This window comes from Colletotrichum lupini, chromosome 1 (genome assembly GCF_023278565.1).
Source record: "Colletotrichum lupini chromosome 1, complete sequence".
Classification (NCBI taxonomy): domain Eukaryota; kingdom Fungi; phylum Ascomycota; class Sordariomycetes; order Glomerellales; family Glomerellaceae; genus Colletotrichum; species Colletotrichum lupini.
This window is the reverse complement of record NC_064672.1, coordinates 4,072,221-4,096,386: the sequence shown is the minus strand read 5'-3', so window position 1 is coordinate 4,096,386 and position 24,166 is coordinate 4,072,221. Positions and strand designations below refer to the sequence as shown.

The 24,166-nt window shown below is 39.7% G+C and overlaps 4 protein-coding genes across 4 annotated transcripts; 3 read left to right on the top strand and 1 right to left on the bottom strand.

Annotated features, from left to right (window-relative positions):
- Positions 1-12,454: 12,454 nt before the first annotated feature.
- CLUP02_01201 (uncharacterized protein) lies at positions 12,455-15,246 on the top strand (the record flags this gene model as incomplete). Its single annotated transcript, XM_049280243.1, has 2 exons — positions 12,455-12,917; positions 12,971-15,246. 2 exons carry the CDS (start codon positions 12,455-12,457, stop codon positions 15,244-15,246), a joined length of 2,739 nt encoding a protein of 912 aa, XP_049136200.1.
- A 423-nt stretch (positions 15,247-15,669) lies between these two features.
- Positions 15,670-15,967, top strand: CLUP02_01200 (uncharacterized protein; the record flags this gene model as incomplete). Its single annotated transcript, XM_049280242.1, has 3 exons — positions 15,670-15,699; positions 15,776-15,828; positions 15,916-15,967. 3 exons carry the CDS (start codon positions 15,670-15,672, stop codon positions 15,965-15,967), a joined length of 135 nt encoding a protein of 44 aa, XP_049136199.1.
- A 2,194-nt stretch (positions 15,968-18,161) lies between these two features.
- CLUP02_01199 (uncharacterized protein) lies at positions 18,162-20,508 on the top strand (the record flags this gene model as incomplete). The annotated part of the gene is made up of 2 exons (XM_049280241.1): positions 18,162-18,667; positions 18,732-20,508. The coding sequence occupies 2 exons, from the start codon at positions 18,162-18,164 to the stop codon at positions 20,506-20,508; spliced, it is 2,283 nt and encodes a 760-aa protein (XP_049136198.1).
- A 1,270-nt stretch (positions 20,509-21,778) lies between these two features.
- CLUP02_01198 (glyceraldehyde-3-phosphate dehydrogenase) lies at positions 21,779-23,061 on the bottom strand (the record flags this gene model as incomplete). Its single annotated transcript, XM_049280240.1, has 3 exons — positions 21,779-21,981; positions 22,039-22,723; positions 22,933-23,061. 3 exons carry the CDS (start codon positions 23,059-23,061, stop codon positions 21,779-21,781), a joined length of 1,017 nt encoding a protein of 338 aa, XP_049136197.1.
- Positions 23,062-24,166: the final 1,105 nt, after the last annotated feature.

Below are 24,166 nucleotides of genomic sequence, written 5' to 3'. Positions count from 1 at the left end.
AGCTTATTACCTACTTTTATAGTAATAATTTAGTTTATTACCTAAGTACTTATAGACTCTTCTCTAATCGGTTTATAATTATAAAAAGGAGGCTTTTCGTATTCTTATTAACTTAGATACGTCGCTAGCCGCTTAGTAAGCTATTAGACGAGCTCTTTATATTAATACCGTTCTTCATTTCGATCTTTAACTATTATTTCTATTGTTTTATAAAAGTAGGTTATTATTAAGCTTATAAAGTTTATTAAACTAGCTATCTTAGTACTACCCGCGCTTTTATACGCGCCTTAACCTTATATATTTAATAATTAGTTACTAATAAACGCCCCGTTTATAATAAATAGGGTCTTTAGGGTATTAACGGGGTAACTAGCCCGTAAGGGTAATTTACCTCGATTATCTTCTTTATTTAGCTCTTTTATAAACGCTAGTATTCGGGTAGGACTCGCCCTATAATAAGCTCGTTCTCTTAAATAGAATAGGGTTAAGTAGTCGACTCTAAATAGCTATAGCTCGTCGGCGCTAATAGCTCTTTATTAATAACTAAGCGTCGTTTTATTAACGTTCCGTTCGTTTTTATAATTTATTATTACTTATACTAGTTATTTTATAAAAATAGAAGCTTTAGAATTATAAGAGATTAAGCTATAAGTACTTAACTAGCGAAGTTATAATATAAGTATAGGTATATTATAAAACTAAAGCTTATAGAGTCCTTCGTAAGGGCTCTACTTCTTAAAAAGTTCTTTTGTAATAAGATCCGTATATTAGTTATTAAGTTATCGGCGTCCTATCGCTAGCCGTATCCCGAAACTATTATAGTACGCTTTATAATATATTATTAATATAGGGGAGAGGATTCCCCGTCCCTAAAGCTAGCCGATATTTAGCTAAGATTATAAAAAAAGGCCTTAATTATTTAAATATATACTTTAGTAATATTTTTTTATTTTTTTAAGCTAATTATCCTTTATTAAACGTTAGGTAGTAGTTCGTTAATAAGACGTAGCTTCTAGGCTAGCGTAAGGAAAACGTTTTTATAAAGTACTTCCCCTTTTATATAGTCTAGCTTTTTAAATAGACCGTTCGCTAGGTTCGTTTTTCCTAGTTAGTATTCTAAGTTAAAGTTAAATATTAATAGTTTATATACTTATTTCGTAAGCTTTTCCTAAAAGTCCCGCGCTAGTATACTAATTATTTTTTTAAATACTTAGTAGTTTATTAGGATTATAAACTTTTATAAAAGGCCCTAGAAATAGTAAGCCTAGTACTCTAGCCCTTTTATTATAATAAGTAGTTCTTATTAACCCATAGCTTATTATTACTCCGTATCTATAAGCTTTTATAACTAATAAGTAATAAGTTATTATTTTTTATTAGCTTATTATAATAAGATTATTATAATAGTTTTAATTAAAGCGTCGGTTTTTATTTATATAATACGTTATAAGTTCTAATACGTAAGTATAATTATTAAAATAAAAGCGACCTTTAGCTAATTAAATACCTCGTTTACTTCTTTAGTTTACTAAAAGTCCCTTATTTACCCCTTTTTTATTTTTAATAATACTATTATTAATATAACGATACCTAAGTATTTAGTAATAAACTTCCGATAGAAGTTATAGAACCCTAAGAATACTTAAATATCCCTAATAAACTCTAGCGCTTTTTAATTAGTAATTATTCGTACTCGTAATAAGTTAATCTTAATTTGTTTTAAAATAATAATATAACTTAGGAACTTGACCCTTTTTTAATAAAACGAGTACTTTAATAATTTAGTAAAAAGCCTATATAAACATAAACGTTAAAGGACTTTTTTAATATCCTCTATATACTACTCTTTTATTATTAAGTAAATTATTAAATTGTTTATATATATTATATAGTAAATATTTAATAAGTTAGCGAGCGCTCGGTAAATATACGCTTAGAACGTTATGGGTACGTTCGTTAGCCCGAAAGGTATAATAATATATTCGAAGTAACCGTATCGGCTCTAGAACGCTATTTTTTATTAATCTTTTTTTTTAATTTAAATATAATAATAAGTATTCTTAATATCTATTTTTAAAATTTATTTCGCTTTATAAAGCTTATTTAAGAGCTTATTAATAAGTAGTAATAAATATTAATTCTTTATAATTATTTTATTTAGCCCGTAATAATTTATATAGAAGTATAGTATACTATCTTTTTTTAATATAAAAAAAATCGGTACCTTAGCCTTACTAACTAAAAGTATAATATAACTATTCGCTAGGTTCTTAATAATATATATATAAAGCTTATTAAGTTATTTCTTATTTAATAAATAAATAGGATTATATAATAGTTTAGTACTTAGAACTAGGTTAATAAAGTATTTTACCCTACTATATAATTACGGTCCCTTTACTAACTACTTATTAAACGTCTCTATTTCTAATTAAAGTTTTAGTAATAGACCCCCTTATAATTTAGTCTCTATTACCCCTATAATACTTTTTATAATAATAATATATAATATATATACCCTTTTATAATTCTTAATAATATTACGAGCTATTACTTCTAGTTTAATAACTAAAATAGGCTCGTACGACTATATATTCGTTATTATATTAATATAAATACCCTCTTAGCCTATTAATAATTATAATAATAAGAGGTTTATTATTTTTTTATCCTTATTAACTACGGCGAATAGTTACTAAATCTTCTTTAGCTATTTATAGTAATTAATAAAAAAGAGCGTTAATTAATAAGCTTTTTTTTAGTTTACGGTTTTATTTTAAAAATCCCTTAATAAGGGAGCTATAATATTAGCCGGGGTTAACCCTAAGTAAGTTATGAGCTTAGTACTAATAATATTTATCTCGGAGTATATATTTATATCGACTTCTATTAGCTTTTTAATAATACTTTATAGAACTATTACCTTACTTTTCGTAACTATTCTTATTAATACCTTTTTAATACTTAGTATAAGTATATTAAATATATTACTTACGCTTACTCGTTTTTTAATAAGTCGACTTTTATAACTCTTAACTTAATAATAACTTATTAAATAATTACTAATATTAGTTTTAATTAGAAGTACGTTAGCTTATCGTTACCCTTATTTCCTAACTTATTTTTTTAATACTTATTAAATATATAGCTTATTTTGTTATATATAAAGTACTTAATATTATTATTATAACGCTTTTATAATAGCTTGGCGCGAGTACTTTTATTATATAGTTTTTATAATATTATTCTTAGTAAGTCCTTAGAGCCTAGCCTTTTAGAGCTCTTTTTACTCTTTTTTTTATAAAAGGGGGATATTTAATATAGTTATTTTAATAATAAATATAGCCTCTTTTTACCGTCCTTTTATAATTAGTTACTACCCTTTTACCGATTTAATAACTATAGTTTATTAGCTTTATAGGCTATATTACGTACTTTTTTAATTAAGACTTTATAATAAATTAAATCGTTTTATAACTAAAATAATAATTTAAAAAAGAACTAATATACTTTTATTTTTAAATCTTTTATATTTTTTATACTTAGGTTATAATAAATCGCTAACTACTTAGTAAAGAACTAAGTAGGGGTCTAGCCCTTTTTTAGCTTTTTTATTTTTAGTTTTTTATAATATTCCCGTTCTTAAGTCTCGGGGTTTACGTATTATTAATAAATAAATACTAAGAAGTCGCCCTAAGAGAGGGGATCCTAAAGGCTTTTTTTATAATTATATTATTACGTTTATAATAATAAGGATATTTTAAATAGGGCTTATTTAATATACTATTTTGTAGTACTTTTTATATAAAGCTTATTACTTATTTTTATAATAATAATCTAGTTTACTACTTAGGTACTCATAAACTCTTTTTTAATTAGTTTATAATTATAAAAAGGAGGCTTTTTATATTCTTATTAACCTAAATACGTTACTAGCCGCTCGGTAAGCTATTAAATAAGCTCTTTATATTAACGCTATTTTTAGTTTCGATTTTTAATTATTATTTTTATCGTTTTATAAAAATAAGTTATTATTAGGCCTATAGGGTTTATTAAACTAACTATTTTAATATTACCCGCGCTTTTATATATACCTTAACTTTATATATTTAGTAATTAATTATTAATAAATACCCCGTTTATAATAAATAAGGTCTTTAGGGTATTAATAAAGTAATTAGCCCGTAAGAGTAATCTACCCCGATTATTTTTTTTATTTAGCTCTTTTATAAATATTAATATTTAAATAAGACTTACTTTATAATAAGCTCGTTTTTTTAAATAAAATAGGGTTAAGTAGTTAATTTTAAATAGCTATAGCTCGTTAATATTAATAGCTCTTTATTAATAGCTAAGCGTCGTTTTATTAACGTTCCGTTCGTTTCCGTAATTTATTATTATTTATATTAGTTATTTTATAGAAATAAAAGCTTTAGAATTATAAAAAATTAGGCTAGAAGTACTTAACTAGCGAGGCTATAATATAAGTATAGGTATATTATAAAACTAAAACTTATAAAGTCCTTTATAAGGGCTTTACTTTTTAAAAAGGTTTTTTATAATAAGATCTATATACTAGTTACTAAGTTATCGGCGTCTTATTACCGGCCGTATTCCGAATTTATTATATTTATTAGGGATATCTAAGTATTCTTAAGGTTCTATAACTTTTATTAAAAGTTTATTATTAAATACTTAAGTATTATTATATTAATAATAATATTACTAAAAATAAAAAAGGGGTAAATAAAGGACTTTTAATAAACTAAAGAAGTAGACGAGGCGTTTAATTAACTAAAAGTTGCTTTTATTTTAGTAACTATACTTATATATTAAAACCTATAACGTATTATATAAATAAAAACTAACGCTTTAATTAAAGCTATTATAATAATTTTATTATAATAAGTTAATAAAAAATAGTAACCCGTTATTTATTAGTTATAAAAGCTTATAAATATAGAGTAATAATAGGTTATAAGCTAATAAAAACTACTTATTATAATAAAAAAGCTAGAGTATTAAGTTTATTATTTTTAGGGCTTTTTATAAAAGTTTATAGTTCTAACGAATTACTAAGTATTTAAGGGAATAATTAATATACTAATATAGGATTTTTAAAAAAGGCTCGCGAGGTAGGTATATAAACTATTAATATTTAACTTTAACTTAGAATATTAGTTAAGGAAAATGAACTTAGCGAACGGTCTATTTAAAAAGCTAAATTATATGAAGAGGGAAGTGCTTTATAAAGACGTCCTTTTTATACTAGCTTAAAAACTACGTTTTATTAATAAATTACCGCCCGACGTTTAATAAAAGATAATTAGTTTAAAAAAATAAAAAAATATTACTAAGGTATATATTTAAATAATTAAGGCCTCTTTTTATAATCCCGGCTAAATATCGGCTAGCTTTAGAAATAAGGAATCCTCTTTTTTATATTAATAATATATTATAAATCGTATTAATAAAATAATAATAGTTACTACTATAATAACTCAAAATAAAAAAATAAAAGAGTTATTAATAAACGCTCGTTAATAGTTTAGTAAGGATAAAGAGGAGTTAAATAGAGCTAGGGTTATTATATTAAAATAGTATATTTTATACTTTATTATAAAAGAGCTTATAAAAAGCGAAACGGTATTTATTTCCCGTTTTTTATTAAAAATTAAAAAGCTTATTAAAGGATTATAAACTAAAAATAAGTTCTATATATTATAATTAATAAGAGTTTATACTACGGCTAGTAAACTAAAAGTATATTTACTTAATAAATAAGGTATACTATTTTTTTAAAAAAGACTTATTATTCCTTAAGTAAAGTCTCTTTAAATAAAAATCCTTTATTAATATTATAATAATTATAAGGTAAGTTATATAAGAGTTATAAAAACTCTTAAGTTAATTTAAAAAAAGTTTTATTAAGAAAATATTTAATAAAATATTTAAGAATACGTTAAGAATTATAAGTATTATTTAAGAATTATAACTTTAAAATATAAGCTATATAGGTAGCTATAGTTATTATTATTATCCTTATATTTATTTTAAGAAATATTTATAGACTTTATTCTAGGGCTATTACTAAGCGCTCGTAATAATAATATAAAGTATAATAATATCTTAATTATTATTTATTATATAATAAAGTTCGTAAAGTTTTTACTTATTATTAAGATACTTAATATAATATAAATAATAAGTATCCTATATTAAGAAGTTAAATATAAGTTTAGTATATTTAAAAATATTATTATAAATAGAAATAAGCTTTTTATAAGCGTATTTTAAAAAAAGTTCGTTAAAGAATAGGTAATATATTATTAATTATTTACTACGTATTACTTATAAGTAAACGGCTAAACGGAGTAAACTTATTAAATATTAAAAAAGTATTTAAAGATTTATATTAAAAACTCGCTAAATAAATAAGTAGTATAATTAAAAGAGGCCGAGTTTATATATAATAATAACTAATACTCTATTATAAAAGTATTCTCATATATAGTATTATATAGTTATTATTCTAAGTATATTAAATATATATTTAATTATAAAGTTATAGTTTAGGGGGTTTAAAAAAGGGTTTAAAAAATTAAAAAAATTAGGACCTAGGCTACGTAAGTATAAATATAAGCTTCTAAGAGCTAAGTAGTTTATTATAATAAAAAATATACCCTAAAAAAGTTTTATTATAAAGAGGTCGTTAGCTTATTAATAAAGAATATATAATTTAAAAATAATAAACTAATACTAAGATATATTAAAATAATAATAGCTAAAAGGGTAAAGAAATAGGCTTATTAAGTATATTTATTAAAATGGTATTAGAAAATATATAATATTTTCCTAGTTTCTTAGCTTAAGTTATAAAGAAATTACTAAATAATTAGTAATTAAATAGCGAATTTCCCGGAGTTAGAAGATAAATAAGACGTTTAAAAAGTTAAAAAAATTATTATAATATAATGTAAAGGAGGAAACTTATAATATTTTATTAAATAAGCTAAGTAACTTATTAAATATAATACGTAAGAGCTTATTAAGTATTTTAAAAAGGTAATAAAAATAGTTAATAAATTCGAACGTTATAAAAAAAGAGTATATATAAAATAAAATAATAAACGTTAAGTTCGTAATAAAAAGTTATTAAAAATAAGTTAATTAATAATATATTATAGAACCCTTTTTATTTAGCTTAGTATAATTTTTAAAAAAAAGATATAATATTATAACCCTTAGTAATACGTTACTAAGAAATTATTAAGATCTAGTTACGTAAGGGGAGTAACTTATATAATATTAATAATAATAGTAATAGTTTTAGCGTATATTTTTAAAACTTAATAATTAGTAATAGTAGTCCGCTTAGTAAGTAAGAAGCGGGGAGGCTTTATATACGTACTTAGCTAATTATTTAGAGTAAAGTTATTAATTTTATTAATATTATAATAAATAAGAGGGAGGCGGTCGAAGTTATATAAAGTATTATATATATTAATAATAGCGGTTCGTAGAGCGTTTATTATTTAGTTATTATTAAAAGCTATAATAAAAAGTATAATAGGAGCTATAATAAGAAGTATAATAAGAAGTATAATAAGAGCTATAATAAGAAGTATAACGAGAGCTATAATAAAAAGTATAACGGGAGCTATAATAAGAAATAAAATAAGAAATAAAATAGGGGGTATAACGCTATTATTATTAATAATAAGTCGGGGACGGGGGATATTATTTAAAGTAACGCTCTTATAATTTTAGTTAAGCTAAGGGACTTTAGTAATATTAATATTTATAAAGAACTTATTAACGTTAAACTACTTATTATAACTTATAGTTTTAATTTTAATATAAATAATAACTTTATTAAGCTATTATAGAGCTTTTATTTAAAATAAGAAGAGTATAATACTAACTTTATTAAAATTTAGAATAATATAACTAAGGGTTAAAATACCCTCGTTTATATTAAAAAGAGCGTTATAAATAGGGGTTAGCGAGTTATTAATATTAAAATAGTAGTACTTATTATAATACTAAAAAAGAGAATTTTTTAAGTCGTTATTAAGCTTTTTAAATTTAATATCCTCGCACTAAGACTTATTAAATTTAAACTTAAAATCGTCCTACTCGTTATTATTATTAAGAATATAGTTAGTAATAAGAATACGCTTTTTAATAAGAATTTAAGTCTTAGGATTATAAAAAATAAAAATAATATTATATATAATAACGGTATAAGTAAGTACTTTATTTACTAAGAACTTAGTAATACGTTTATAAAAAATAAAAAAAATAAAAAACTCCTAAATATATATAATAATAACGCCCTTAGAAGTCTTTTTATAATACTAAATTAGAGCGTTAAGGTTATTTTATAGAGCGGTTATATAACTATTATTATAAAAATAAGCTGGCTAGAGGTAATTAAAATAAAAAATAATCTTAGTTTTATTATTAATATTAAAAATACTAATTTAAAAAGAAAAATCTAAGTTAATAAAAAGAAAATTTATTAAATAATTACCGACGACTTATTATAATTAAGATTAATAAGTTTAAATACTTATAATTAATAACGAGCTTTTAAAGAGTAGCCTATTTAAAATAGACCTTTTTTACTTTATTACTTATTAATAAATTAGTAATATAAGTAGCGACTTTTTTTTATATATTAATAATATAACTAAAAGTATAAAAAACGTAGCTATATTTATAAAAATTAAAGCTACTTTACTCCTCGGTATTATAAAACTTTATAAGGGTATTTTAAATAAACTAAGTAGTGCTATATAGCTTTTTAAATACCTAAGAAATATCGTTAGCTAGTATTTTAATAACGGATTAGCGAGGACTTAACGATTTATAATAAAATACTTCTTTTTATTAATTTAATAAATAATATACTTAGTAATATAAGCGCTAATAATATAAATAAGCTCGTTAATATTATAATATAGGCTAGCTAAGTAGTATATATAAAAAGTACTATTATAAAAACTATAAAAGCCCTTTTTAGGATTATACTTTATATTAAGTATATTTTAAATATATAAAATAGTAAATATTTTAATAAATACTTAGTAATAATATAATAAGAGAGTCGTAATTAAAAAACAATACGGAATTAAAATATTATAAAAAGAGAAGTATAGTTATATAAAAGAATTTTTATAAAATAGTTATTAAATAAAAGGAGGAAAGAAAAAGTAAATATATAATAAGTAACGGGAAATTTTTTTTATTATACTTAATAACTTAATAATAATAATAATTACGAAGTTAAGTAGGCTCTTATATATTATAATAATTAAAATACTTTATTATAAATATATATTACTAACTTAGTAACTAGTTAGCGCGCTATTATTAAATAATAATAATAAAGTATTTATTAAATAAAAAAATAGGAGTAATACTTTATTCTTAAATAAAAAAGGATATTATTAACGCCTTACGGAATCTATTATAAATAATAACGTTAATAGTTTTATTATTAATATTAAAAAAAATATTACGTAATAACTTTAAGGACTAAAGTTATGTAAGGGGGGAGTAATTATAATAAATTTAGAATATAACTAGTAATAAAATATTAATAACTTAGTAATTAGTATATAGATCGTATTATAAAAAAACTTTTTAAAAAGTAAAGCCCTTATAAAGGACTTTATAAGCTTTAGTTTTATAATATACTTATACTTATATTATAGCCTCGCTAGTTAAGTACTTATAGCCTAATCTCTTATAATACCCTTTTTAATATAAAATATATTAATAATACTCTGCGGCTATATTATTATACTTTATAAATCGTACTTAATATTAATAAGGCTTTTAATATTATTTATTAAGTTTTTTATTAAGGTTATTATCGTAGGGTTAGTTTAGTTATTAATATCTTAGTAAGTATTTTAACTTAACTTAGAGGCTCTTATAGCTCTTAAAAAGAGGCTTTTAAAGGACTTATAATTAGATTTTTTATTTATTATAAATAAAGCTATTATAATTAAAGCTATAGTACTACTTATAAACCTTAATAATAAGTAGTTAATAATATAGTTATTTTTTTTTATAATAAACTTAAAAAAGTATCTTAATTTAAATACTAAGTAAGTATTATATTATTTTATTAAAACTATATTCTTATACTTATAACTTAGAAAGAATTAACTTTTTTCGATAATAAGGTACTTAGATAAAGAAGTCCTTAGGTTAATTTCAACAAAGTCTTACACAAAATGTCTTAAGCAAGTTCTTAGGCAGGACTGCTCCAGCTTATCCTATTGCGACCTGTTGCCAGTCAAGGGTGCGATTATTGCTCATTATTTTGAGCCATGTGTCGAGTAGAACCTCGACAAGCTCCGGAGTCTGAATGCAGCATCTAGATTGTTGTCGTGAACAATCAAGTCTTTGTTGGTGCTAAGACAATGCAGCTACACAATCTTGTCTTACATTTTGAATTGCTTGCTTCCAAAAGCAGCCAGGATGCCTTGTTCTTTGTTATCTAGAAACGACCGATCGACTACGGGAGGTGTTGATCTTCGCTTGGAACAGTGACATCTTGAACGGATATCTGTTGCATTCCCATCCAAGCGCCTTTGGCAATATTCGCTCAGAACGTTCCATGGTCGTGGCCTCCTGATTGTGCTCGAGAGGGGTAAGTATCGGTGCCCAAGTGCAGGATCGATAGAAAGGTCCATCGGCGATGGTGGGAAAACGGCAAGCGACGTACGAGATCAAGTTCAACTTGAACTTCGAAATGGCGCTAATGCCCATAATAGCATCAATGTTTGCTTATTGGGATGCGCCCTCCCCCACCCAACGTTGACCCCTTCTTGGGCAATTGCCAATGGATCAATCAGTTTTTGTCTGGCCCCCGGAAAAAGCAAGCGTGGGTACCATCCTAGCTCGGAGTCCTGCCGGCAAACGGCCTAACCCCACCCACCACACCTTGGTAATTGTTCCTTCCATCTGAGCAATCTCTAATGTAAGGGTTTGCGGGCAGGCCAGGGTGCTTGCAGCTGGATTGACGCAGCATTATCACAATCCGCGAAAGCCGACCGAGAATAGGCAAGCTATCGTCTGTGTAAGTCTATGTTCGAATGGAGTATTCCGATAAACAGACGTATTGATGACATACTTCGCTTGGAAGGAAGTACCTATAGCTCTGCTTGAAGGCATTCGCAGCACTGTATGTAGGTGTATTCGTCGTATACCTATGCCATCGGATATGAAAGCGACCATGATTTATTCCTCGCTAACGGCCAGTCTCACAGATGAACCCCAGGCCGAAACCACGAACGTCTTGGCCCTCTAATAAAATGTGCAACACGTTTTACAGCGAGCCCGTAAGCCTATGGCTCGTGAGGCCAGCTCAGCGTCAACTACCCTGGAATTCTGTGAAAAGGGAGCAAACCTGGAACCTAATGCTCTGTACTCCGTAAGCTGGGTTGCAGCAATTGCACGCACTGCATAACATCTGACCCGTGGAGCAGCCACTGGATGTTTGTCTAAATCTCTCTCTCTCTCTGAATTGTCTGTGACTCCCTGCAAGTTCCTCGATAGAATTCCATCACATCCAGTCGTTTCCGCTCTCCACCCAAGTCCTGACGCCAGCATTGAGCAGTTCCGCCTACGGTACTACGTGAAGTTCACACCGAGCGCAGAATACCTACTTCGGCTTACCTTGCTGGAAAACAGGTCTAATAAGCCCTGCATATCTAGCACATGTGCGTTCCATCACCTATGTTAATTACTGCGTACACTATCTTTGTGTGCGTGCGTCCTCATTGACAAGGAACATTACTTCCCCCAACCCACCTCCCCTCCCCAAATGCTGCACTTCCCAGGTTGTCAGGCCAGTGTAATTAATCTAACCCCGACCTACCTAATCCAACCACGCGATCTGCGTGGGGCGCGTTTTCAGCACGCGACGGCACTGACCGCCCAACTGAAGGAGGTGCTTTGGAACAGGGATTCAAATATAAAAACAGGAGAAGGAGAAAAACCACTTAAGCAAAAAGACTTGCCCTCAAATAGATGCTGGCAACTCGGGTCACTGTCTGTACCTTCCTTTTGAACCTCGACCTCAAAGCTGTCCAATTATCAATAAGACCCCTTTGGCGAGCCAACGTAATCGATGGTGACGCGCTCCTTCCCGTCATAGGGTTTCCCTCTTATACCTCTGGGCATCTCACCCCACCTCGCATCTTGCAAACAAAGACCCTTATGTTCCTTGCCTCACCTGCCTGCCACCTGCGTACACGCAAACACTTTTTCTACCTACCTACCTACCTACCTACCTACTTACTTATGCGCACCCCTTCAACGCACCTTCAACGCACTCTTCGAGTATGAGGCCTGGGCATAATCTCACGTGCAAAGGAGATGACAAACATAAATCGACCTTCGATTGAGAGTCCACAACTCGCCCACCATAACCATGTCGCCGGCATCCTTTCGACGTTCCGAAGACAGCGGCCATTACAGTAGTCGCTACGACTACAACGATCGCAGGGATGGCGAAAGAGACCGTCTAGGTCGTGATTCTCGATATTACCGTCGCTCCCGATCACGATCCCGTTCGGGGTCTCGGTCATCACGATCCATGTCGCTATCCCGCTCAAGTTCGCCAGGCAGGCGGACCAGAGAGAGAAAAAGAGACAGAAGCTGGGATAGGGACCGGGACCGGGGAAGGGAAAGAGACAGGGACAGAGACAGGATGAAGGATCTGGACCGCGACCATCCGAGAACCCAAACGGACTTGTTCAAGCCACCGCCGTCCACCGCTTCACGAGCTACCATCCCTCCTCCTCGTGGCCCGCCCACAAGAACGTTTTCCTCGCCAGTCATGAGCAAGTCGGGCATTTCAATAGATACCCGATCCAACCGTGGATCAGAACAATGTAAGAGTAGAACGTGATTCACTTTAGAGCGCCGATACTAACCGTTGCATCAGCACCATGGAAACCCCCAGCGCCATCGACGACACCAGCACCTTCAGCACCACCGACCCCTCGATCCGCGAACAACACAACAGCAACGGTCAAGATCACCGCATCTTTACGACAACTGACTCGGCGAAGTAACGAACAAGGTGCAATTCAATTGCGGAAAGATGTAGTTGAGGCGCGTGCCAAAGCTCGGGACAAAGACCATGTCCAATCGCACGGCAAATATGCCGAATTTCCCTCCTTGAAAGACTACCATCGAAAGCTTGAGAAGAAAGACGCCGACGACCTAGATAGTTTGGGAAAGGAGATGAAGGATGCGGACCAACAGTGGCAGACTGCGGCAGAGGCATTTGCTGCTACTCTGCTTCAAGCTTTTACTGAGCTGCAGCAGAAAGACAAAGATCGTCGCCTCGTTGCTCCTAGTGCTCCGGACGGACTCGAGGCACGGCTCACGTCACGCCTCGATGCGCTTGAGAACCAACATAAAGAAGCATCTGCGAAGCAGCAGAAACAGATGGAGGAACTTCGTGAAAATCTCTCGGTTGAGAGTGCCAAGCGAAAGGCTCTTGGCGTCGAGAACGAGACGCTGAAGAAGAAGGTTCAAGAGCTCCAGGGCCATTACCAGTCTCTGAGTTCCAGGGCCGATTATCATGACACGTCCATTAAGCAGCTGCAAGAGCCAAAGCCAGATGTCGTACCGCCTCGTGCACCTCCAAAAGAGAATGGCACAACATCGGAGGACTTGGAGGCAATCAAGACGCTCATCGCCCAGCACGAAGACCTACTAAGCTTCCTGAAGCTTCAAGTATCGGAGCACGACAACAAGCTCGGTGAGATGGATATCGACCTCATCAGCGACAGTTGTGGTGCTATTGCGACAACGCTGCCGAGACTGGAACAGAATTTCAAGCAGGCTGCCGACGATGTGATTACGCTTCAGTCAAAACATATGATGCTCGAAGTGGATGCAGAAGTCATTCGATCTAGTGTCCAGCAGTTGCGGTCTGACACGCAGCGAGACATTCAGCAGCAACGTTCCGATATCGATAAGATCCAGGCAGGTACTGAGCAGCTCGGATCCGCGACTGCCCAACTGAGGTCCGGAGTAGAGTCCCTCAGAACTCAAATGAAGTCGGAAACAGAATGCTTTAAGAAAGACGCTCTCGAAATCAAGTCTGACACTGAGCGCCTGAAGACAGAAGCCCAGCAGCTCAGATCCGACACGGACCACGTCAAGAAAGATGTTCAGAAATTTGAATCTGTCGTTGAACACATCAAGACAGAGGCTCAGCAATTAAAGTCGGAAATGACGCAGCTGCAGTCGGGCGTGGAGAAACTTGCTTCGGATATACCACGCCCACCCGACGGCGACAAGTTCCTGGCGGTCGGAACCTTTACAGCGATGAACTCCACTGTTTTCAAGACATTTAGTACTTGGATCGAGGACTTCAAGAAGCGAGTCGACGTCGTAGAGCGCCAAATGCTACCGCTGCGGACGGACGCGGTTGCCTGGACTCAAGTAAAGACGCTCGAGAAAGGATCAGACCAGAAGTCGAGTCGTAGTACAGAAACTAGCCGCCTGTCGACCCCAACTAATGACTTGAAGGTCGATCAGTACGAAGGCAAGTTGAAGGACTACGAAACACGGATCAAGGTGCTCGAGGCTGTCTCGAGGCAGAGTCCGCGTCGTTTGGAACACGATACTTCAGAGCCAACCAAGACTGCGGATACACCGACCAAAAGGCGCGCAGCCGATAATTCAGCTTCAACCAAGCTCACAATCGACGCATTGAAGGAGCAGTTGTCGATGGTCGATCAGAGCATCAAGGCAATCTCTGAGTCAACAAAGTTAACAAGCGAAAGCCAGACCAGGGACTCTCACAGAATTCAGGTACTAGAAAGCCAGGCATACGATTTCCGGGCGGATCACCAGCGCTTGAGCGAGTTTGAGCAACGATTCGCGACGACAGAGGAGAAGGTGAAGGCTTCCGAGGACAAGATGGACTTTCTGCAACACAACATGATGAATGTGGACGCGCAAATTAACAACTTGACGACGGAGGCCCTTTACCAGGCTATTCTGCAGCACATTGACAGATACCATCCTACGGAAGCCGCAGTTGGACCCAAGATAGATCAGATGGCCAGGCAGGTGGCAGCCTATGAGCAGAGACTGCTCCTCTTGGAGAGGCAGATGACGTTGAACGATGAGCCTGCGAATAAGAAACGGAGACTGAGCTCTCAGTACGGGCCGCTGGCCGTGACCAATGGAAGACACTGAGGAGAAAAAAAAGGGAGTTGATGCATCGCGCATTTTGAGTTCAGCAAGATACCAGGGAAGACGGCGCAAAGGATCCTGTTACGATACCAAGGTTGTACTCTTTGCATGGACAGAAGAGAGCTACCTTCATAAGTAGTGGTCTACCTCATCTGCGGCTAGCTACCATACTTTGGTAACTTGCCTGTAGAAATATCTCTAGATTAGATAGAGGCTAGGTACGCCAATGGCAGACGCCTATATTGTAACTACTTGGGTTGTTACATTAACCGCTGTGATGATGCAACATCTGTCAACAGGGTAAACGCCTCTCTAAGAAACCCGTTATGTGTGACGGCGCTAGGTTGTCTTTGTTAAGAAATTCCAAACTGCTTATACTAAGAATGCGTCGGCTCCGGAGTGCAGAATGATCCAGGCAAAGCCACAATGAAGCACATTATCTACGCGATGAGCAAGGTACACCTGTACAAAGGTCGGCAGTCTTCGTAGGCACCTGCAGCTTGGTGAAACGGCGAAACAAACAAGTTGACAGAACAATGCATGGCCCAAATCGCGACAAATTGGCTTCCCCGAGTGGAGGTCACAGTAAGTTGAGCCACAAGAACTTGTCGGACTTTTTTTCCGGCCCATCCTCTATAACTAGGTAGCCCTCCACCTTGCCATGAATGATAGAGGCACGTTGGATAAGCGCGGCGCCCCCGAGCTACATGAGCACCTTAGATAGGCTTAGGTCGCGACATAAGGTAGGTAGGTGGTCGAGATTCCCGCCGCTGAGTCCGCCCGCAAGCGGTCCCGCCTGAGATGGAAGGCGGGCCACAGGGCAGGCAGACACGTCCATTGTTCCTGCTGCGTATCGCCATAGACTCACGGCTTGATGACATAAGCTTGGGAAGTTGACTGGCACGGGTACCTGACCAGATCATTCCAGCCCTTTATTAGGGTATTAGAACTAAGGAAGGTTCGTATTTCGTCCCGCGCAACTGGGTGGGTGCGGATGTCGGCTCAAGCCTCAAGTTGGGATACCGTTCCCTCAGAAAGCGAGCATTGAGTAAGCACGCGCCGCACCCAATTCTGTGGCGGGACATTCACGGTTCACCTAGATGAGGTTAGGTAGGCACGTAGGTAAGCATGGTAAGGTATCCGTGAGGTAAACCAGATCGCCAGAACGTCGCACTTTCAATTCCTGTCCTGGTTGGCGCACTGGACACCACCCCAGCTGCCGTCTCGCATCATCTGCGTCTAGCGGTTGCCATCCGGGCCCGTCATTGGCCTGAATTCGCCGCGAGATAGCGCGTGTCTCTTTACCTTGCTTGCCTTCTTTGCCAATCCTGCCTTTTTCCTTCCCTGCTAGAGTGTGTCTTTACCTGAATTGCTGTGCTTCTGACCTCCATCCCACTTTTGAGTGCCTTCCATGTTAGGTTGTCTGTCGTACCTACATAGGTACACCATACGGTGAATGAGAGGTACCTATGCACATAAGGTAAGGTACCTAAGATGAAGGTTTAACCCATCCCATCCATCCAACTGGGCGCACCGGTGGAAGTACCAGGTCAGGCTCGGCATCCACCTTTTTTTCTCCCCTCCCACCCTTTGCACCATCCACCTGGGCAGCCCAGTAAGGTGTGCCAGTCCCCCCACCCAGTCCATTCACTCAGTGTAAGCTGAGCACTGAGGTGAGGTGAGGTCCAGTGCCTGCCAGCTACAAGACTCCACGCTAAAGGTAAGGAAGGTACAGTGGGCAATGTCCTGGACCTCCCATCCACGTCCAAAACCCACACTACTCGCGAGGTCCCGTCCACCGTCTCTCCAAAAGACCCGCGACCTCGACCCTTTCCAACACCATCTTCCTACCTTGACCCTTGTTCCACCCCGTATCGTCGACCTGCGGCACGTCGTCCCGTCCTCAACCCCGTCTGGATCCGGCGCAGGTTGCAACTGAGGTGTCAACTGCTTGCTTACCTTCCTTACCTACCTTACCTTACCTCATTGCGAAGCGCAGGTTGCTCCCTCTGCTCTACTAGGGGCGACGCTCTTACACTTCCTCGCACCGACCCGAACCTCACCTCAACTCGCGTCTTCGATTGACGCAGCTGCACCTCACCTTTGAAGGCCGCGTCGCTACCAGTGAGCTTGGCTTGGCTTCGCTTCCTTTCGCTTCGCATCCCATCCCAACCCATCAAATCAACCCCCCAAGCAGCACGCCACGTCGGGAAATGCGCTGCGGCTCCTCTGACCTCCCGCTCCAGCTGCTGCAAGGGTTGATGTTCGGACGCTGCAATTGCATACACAACTGCCACGACTACGACCACGGTCACGACCCCGACTGCCACCACCACCACCACTACCGCACCAACTCTCCGAGCACAACAGCAATCTCGCTCAACGCATAACCCACGTCGCGATCGCCATCGTCGCATCATACCAACATCGCACCCATCGCTCAGAGCTTCATTGACGCCATCTGCTCGCGTGTCTTTCGGTTCCCCTCAAAAAAACACCCCAACCCCGACCGCCTCATCAACCTGGGTACCCCCAGATAAGGGCGGCATCGCACACCCACGTCACGCTATCACGACATATTCGAATCGGCGCCCAAACCGAGTCAACAACACCAGCTTGCCTACTTGTCGGCGCACATTGCCGCCGGCTCAGATCAATACATTCGTGGGCTGCGGAGAGAGCTTTGTGCTCTACTCCGGCGCCCATTCCACCCCCTGCGTCACCCATCGATCTCGCATCGCCTGCCAACCATCGCGGGTCTTTGTTGTTTAACCTCAATTCCGACACTCGCTATCCAACCACAATCCATCCACCACCATCGCACCGCGCCATTCTGTCCTCTTGTCTTGCGCTCCCGACCGCGCATTTTGCGATCCTTGTTTCCACATGCCCCCACGGCATGCAAACACCACCAAACCATGGAAGCAGCGGCGAAAAAGGTCCAACTGCTGGCCCAGCGCATCCTGCCTGATCGACCGCATTCACTGTCCATGAACCCCGACCAGCGCTTTCGAGTTCCTCCCGATCACAGCAAGACCTTTGAAGAGTTCAAGTATCCGGCTCTGCAGTACATGACGCTGTTATCCGACGCGGATCGCGGAATGCTACTCACTCGCGCGTATCATGATATGCGCGAAGAACCACCGATCCCACCAGCCGTCAAAGATTCGAACGCGAAGATGGAAAGAAAGAACGTGACTAAGCTGTCACTGAGTGATTATAAGAACAAACAGAAGAAGGTATCGGATTCTCCTCCCGATTCCGGATCGACGCCGAAAACCGACGCCTCGCGAAAGGAGAGGAACGTGGTAGAGAGTCGGATTGATCGCGAGCCCAAGAAGCCGGACGCATACAGAAATCGGGAGCTGGATGCATCAAGGGACATCAAGGCGCATAAGGCGCGCGACGGCGCCCACGATGAAAGGTAAAACCTCACGCCCGTCTCTTCCAATGTACTCTATGTCTAGAGGCTGACTGACCCATTCTAGAACGAGCAGACCCGACGCAAGATCCCGGGCAGCACAGGATAGCAATGATACCCCAGAGAAGAGGAAAAGAATCGCGGATGTGGACGGCGAATTGCGACCTCTGAAACGAGCGAAACCTGAAGCGAGCACACCGCTCGACGAGCGATCGCGGACGCCTCGAGACGATACGCCGAGAAGAAAAGAGATACACCCATCACAAGATAGGACGCCACAGAAGGACGGAAAGTTGGGCACAAACTCATCTTCATTACCAAACGGGCGATCTGCTTTAAAAACAGCCTTTGGCTCAGGCGCGAACAAGTCTCCCATATCCCGTGCGCGAGGAGACTCAATCAATGGCAACAAACCCAGCCCCTCTTCGAGCGGTCGGGCAAGAGCTGATACGGCGTCTTCGAGGTCAGCAGTTCCGCCGTTACTATCTCCACTACACCTACCGAATGAATCCGATTCTCGGTCGAAAGAGAAGAGACGAGACGATCCTCCCGAGCACAACAGGCCGCAGAAATCCTCACGAGCAGAACCACCTCCGCCTATTAAGAGACCGAAATCTCCCTTGAAACTTCCGGAGCTACTTTCCCCGACTCTTCCCCCATTGCTTGAGGAGGAATTGGCCCGGATGAAGAACACACCGACGAAAGGCTCCGACGCAAGCCAAAAAACACAACCTCCCGATTCCCCTACAAACGGCAAGAGACCACACGTGGTAGTCAAAGAGGAGGAGGACGACCGAAAGGAGATCAGAGGGAAGGAAAAGCCGAAGGAAAAGCCTCGCAGGTTTATGGTGACACTGAAGTACAGCAAAAAGTACACCAAGTCGGTGCAGAGGCTACTAGCCCTGGGACCCCCAAGGAAAGACATCAAGAAGGAGCGGTCAGTGAGCATAGAGCCTCCGCCGCCGCAGGCACGGAAGCGGCCGATTACCAGCACCGAGAATGTTGGCGATTCAATAGCGGTGAAGCGACCTCGGACGTCGGAAATAACGAGCTCCAAGCTGAACGCGCCATCGACACCATCGAAAGGGGGTGCTACATCGATGTCGAGGGTAGCGTCAAGCAACTCGGTCAACACCCCTGGAGATGGTCACAGCTTGACTCCCGCGCCGCCATCATCAGACCGAGACCGGCCGCAGACCAGAGACGATAGCAGAGAAGCGGCGAATCCTCACAGGGTCCAGGCGCTCCGCGACCGCTGGAACCGTTTTAGCAGACTCGGCACCAAGCTGAAGCATGAGCGCGACATATTGCTAGAGCGAAAGCACGGGGACCGCGGCGCTCCCGTGTCGGACTCTGACATCAAGCTCAGCATGATGCTCGGATTGGAGACGGCGATGGCGTTCATGGTCAGCTTCAGAGCGTTGTTCGAGTCAAGGCGGATAGAAAACAAGGCACAAGATCCTAAGCAGTGGAGTAGCATTCTACCGCTTCTGAATGTCATGCGCAACGATGTACGAAAGAGCAAGCCTTTGGAAGCACTGTTTTGGCAGATGCAAGGCGTGATCCACGAGGAGCTCATCAAGTGCTACTGGTCTCTTGACCCGGCGACGCACGCGTTACACATTATTGGCGCAGAAAGAGGTCGATCAAATGTATGGAAATCGGCATACGACTCGGCGGAGCGTGTTGAAGCCTCGGCTATGCGCACCAACATGGGCCCGTGGACGAGTGTGGAGGAAGCTGTATCATCGGCTCTCAAGATTATGCGGCGCTGGGCGCAGGAGGAGGGCGTCTCGTGGCGCGCCGAGGTCACGGTATCAGCCGCCAACGGAACGCTGTCATAGGATGTCGACGACGAGGGCGAGGTGTCGACTCTGGTCGATGCCTCCTTTACCACGGCGGAGAGCTCGTCGCCTCCGCGTGACGAGAGCGTCGCGAGCGATTCGGTACACCCACAGACAGAAGGACACGGGCATTAGGGCCCTCCTAATGACATGTATTATGAACCAAGTCATCTTTCGTCCTTTTTTTAACCCCCTCCCCTTTTCGGTGGATGACGGGGTCGGAGGCTGGGTTGTGGCGAGAATGGCGTTTTCGGTCGAGAAAGTATGGGCTGTAGCCCATCATGTATGAAAAAAACACAGTCACCCTGAGTCTCTTGAAGCGAGCACGCACACTTTTCTTCACTTTGTCTGATATCAAGTCCAACTCGACGGCCTTTCCTTTTTCTCTCCTGTTTTATTTCTCTCTAGCTTGGCGTTCAAGGAGGACAAATAAGGGCTCTGTGTCTCTACAAACTCTGTGTCTACGGACTCTCTATGCGTGTGTACATATAAAAGAAGAAGATATCCCTTGGCCGGCTCCCCCCCCCCCCTGCTTTTGTATCTTTCGGGCTTGATGTCTTGTAGAAAGGCAAAAGCTTGGTTCATCCAGGGCATGGAGGGAGGGAGGGTAGTACGAAACGAACGGCCTCGTCTCAATTGCAAAGTGGTAGTGGTGGCACCCAGTCGAGAACTCCTCATTCGAAAGGTCAATTCAAGAGAGGAATCAATACCAATTCAAACAAGAAAGCTCTGCGATGCCGTGACATGACAGTAAGAAGCACACCTTCTCTGAGGACCTTGGTGGAAGCGGCGACGCGAGGAAGGGTGGAAACAAGTTATCAGACGCGGACGTGGACCGACCCCGCACTGGCAACCCCTCACAACTCGAAGGGTTGTCACATCTCATACCTAACAAGGTAGCTCGCATAGATAGACCTCATACATGATCTGACACGAAAAATGCCATGTCAACTACGCGTGTCCACGACATGATCTGATTGCTGATTGAAGAATCAAATGTTCGAGTTACACTCTGGTCACTTGGCATTGGCATGGACTGTGATGGGTAGGCATAATCTATTTCATAGACGTCATACGGACATGTATTCGGGGAGCGTTTGTTTGTAGGAAAGAAACAACCATAATCCTCCCTGGCCTTTGCGGCCCTCCCTCCAGAAAGACTTGCCCATCTTCATTTTACTGCTTTTGTTTGGTCGTTGGTTTATCATCTCATTAATGGACACTTTTGGTCCTGTTTCCCCTCCGCGACAGCCTCATGTGTACCGCACATTTATTTGGAGGCGTCAACCTTGGCAACGTGGGCCAAGAGGTCGAGGACACGGCGGGAGTATCCCCACTCGTTGTCGTACCAGGAGACGAGCTTGACGAAGTTGTCGTTGAGGGAGATACCGGCCTTGGCATCGAAGATGGAGGAGTTGGGGTTGCCGATCATGTCGGTGGAGACGACGTCGTCCTCAGTGTAGGCCAAGACGCCTGGAGATAGTTAGCTTGTGTTTCGGTGATTCCGATGGGTTGAGATTAATAGCTTACCCTTGAGGGGACCCTCAGCAGCCTCCTTGATGGCGGCCTTGATCTGGTCGTAGCTGGCGCCCTTCTCGATGCGGGCAGTCAGGTCAACGACGGAGACGTTGGCGGTGGGCACACGCATGGACATGCCAGTGAGCTTGCCGTTGAGCTCAGGAATGACCTTGCCGACAGCCTTGGCGGCACCAGTGCTGCTGGGAATGATGTTCTGAGCAGCGGTGCGGCCACCACGCCAGTCCTTGGCGGAGGGACCGTCAACGGTCTTCTGGGTGGCAGTGTAGGAGTGGACGGTGGTCATGAGACCCTCAATGATGGTGAACTTGTCGTTGATGACCTTGGCGAGGGGAGCCAAGCAGTTGGTGGTGCAAGAAGCGTTGGAGATAACGTCGGCGCTGCCGTCGTAGGTCTTCTCGTTGACACCCATCACGTACATGGGGGCATCAGCAGAGGGAGCAGAGATGACGACCTTCTTGGCACCGCCCTGAAGATGGGCCTTCGCCTTGTCGATGGTGGTGAAGACACCAGTAGACTCGACGACGTAGTCGGCGCCGGTGTCCTTCCAGGGGATGGCAGCGGGGTCACGCTCAGTGTAGAACTTGACCTTCTTGCCGTTGATGACAAGGTCGTTGCCATCCTGCTGGATGTCGCCGTTGAAGATGCCGTGGGTGGAGTCGTACTTGAGCATGTAGGCCTGTGATGATTGTCTGTCAGCAAGTTTTGTCTCGGCTGTTTCGGCATGATTGTGTCACGTCGTGTCATTACAACAAGCCCAATCGAAACCTTGGGGCAAAAAAGTCGAGGGTGCTAGTTCTGACTCTTTTGCCGTGGGTACCGACGAAGCTGGTGTTATCGTGGCAGACGTGATATCATGATGGAGGGGTAAAGTGGGGTGATACTCACAGCGTACTTGGTCTCAATGAAAGGGTCGTTGACGGCAACGATCTCGACCTCGGGGTGCTCGACGGCGTTGCGGAAGACGATACGTCCGATACGACCGAAGCCGTTGATGCCGACCTTGATGGGAGCCATGTTGTCTGATGTGGTTTGTATTTAGGGTATGTCTGACGGTTGAGAGAGTTAGTTGAGTTTTCTCAGGCGTTGGTGAAGGACGGGCGTTTCCGATATGTCCAAGGTAGGCGGGGTATTTTTCGCGGTAGCGGGGTGGGGTGATGAAGACGTGAGGTATGTAGAGCTTGAGGGAGCTATCGAGAGCTAGATCTTACCTTGAAATGGGATCACGTCGGGTTATTCGACGAGGTCAGAGATGGATTGATGTGTAGGAGAGAATTTTCAATGACAGAAGAAGGAAGGAAGAAGGAACGGAAGTGATGGGATGTGGTGGAAGGGCGCGCGAGATATAGTAAATTCGGTTGAGGGAAGATGGTGGGGTGGTCCTCCTGCTGGTCGATCCAACGCAAGACCGGCGGCCATGGCAAGAGCAGGCAAGAGGCAGGCGAGAGTGGGAGTGGGAGGTCAATGGAGGGCGGACCTGACGCAAGTTAGGGAAGTACCAGGTACGGCCACTCCGCAGGGGGGTCCAATGGGGGGGATCCAGACGCCCCGAGAACGGTGAGGTGACTCGGCGATTGAGGGTGGTGAATTGGTGGTGATTGCCCGGTCGACGCCAGGGAATTGGGTGAGTGACACACTTTTTCTGCAATCTGAGCTGAGGTAGGAGGTACCTTTCTTACCTTACCTCACTTTGTGCTTGACCGGGCTAGGTAGAGCTCCCCCCCGTAACGCGTGTCTCGTACTCCGTACCTTTTTCTCTCCGTATTATCTCTCCAATACTACCTAGGTAATTAGGTATTGTTCCTCCTCTTTCTGAGTACAGAGTCCCTCTCGTTGCCTCTCACCCACTCAGTCCAAGCAGGTGCCAGTTGCGTCTTTTTACGGACATGGCGGGGCATCCAGCGGGAAGGCGCTGCTACCGCTTGTGGCGTTAGTATGATACCCTCCGGGTACTTGGTGGTTTTCTGGACCAATTGCTATGATGGGATTGGAACACAATCATGGTGGGATGCGATGCGCTGTTGTTTTACCAATCCAATCTACATAGCATTCACAGTCCGTCTTCCCTGCGGCTTGCCATCCCATGGAAGAAAGACCCCAAGCTCGGATGGGATGCAGGCGC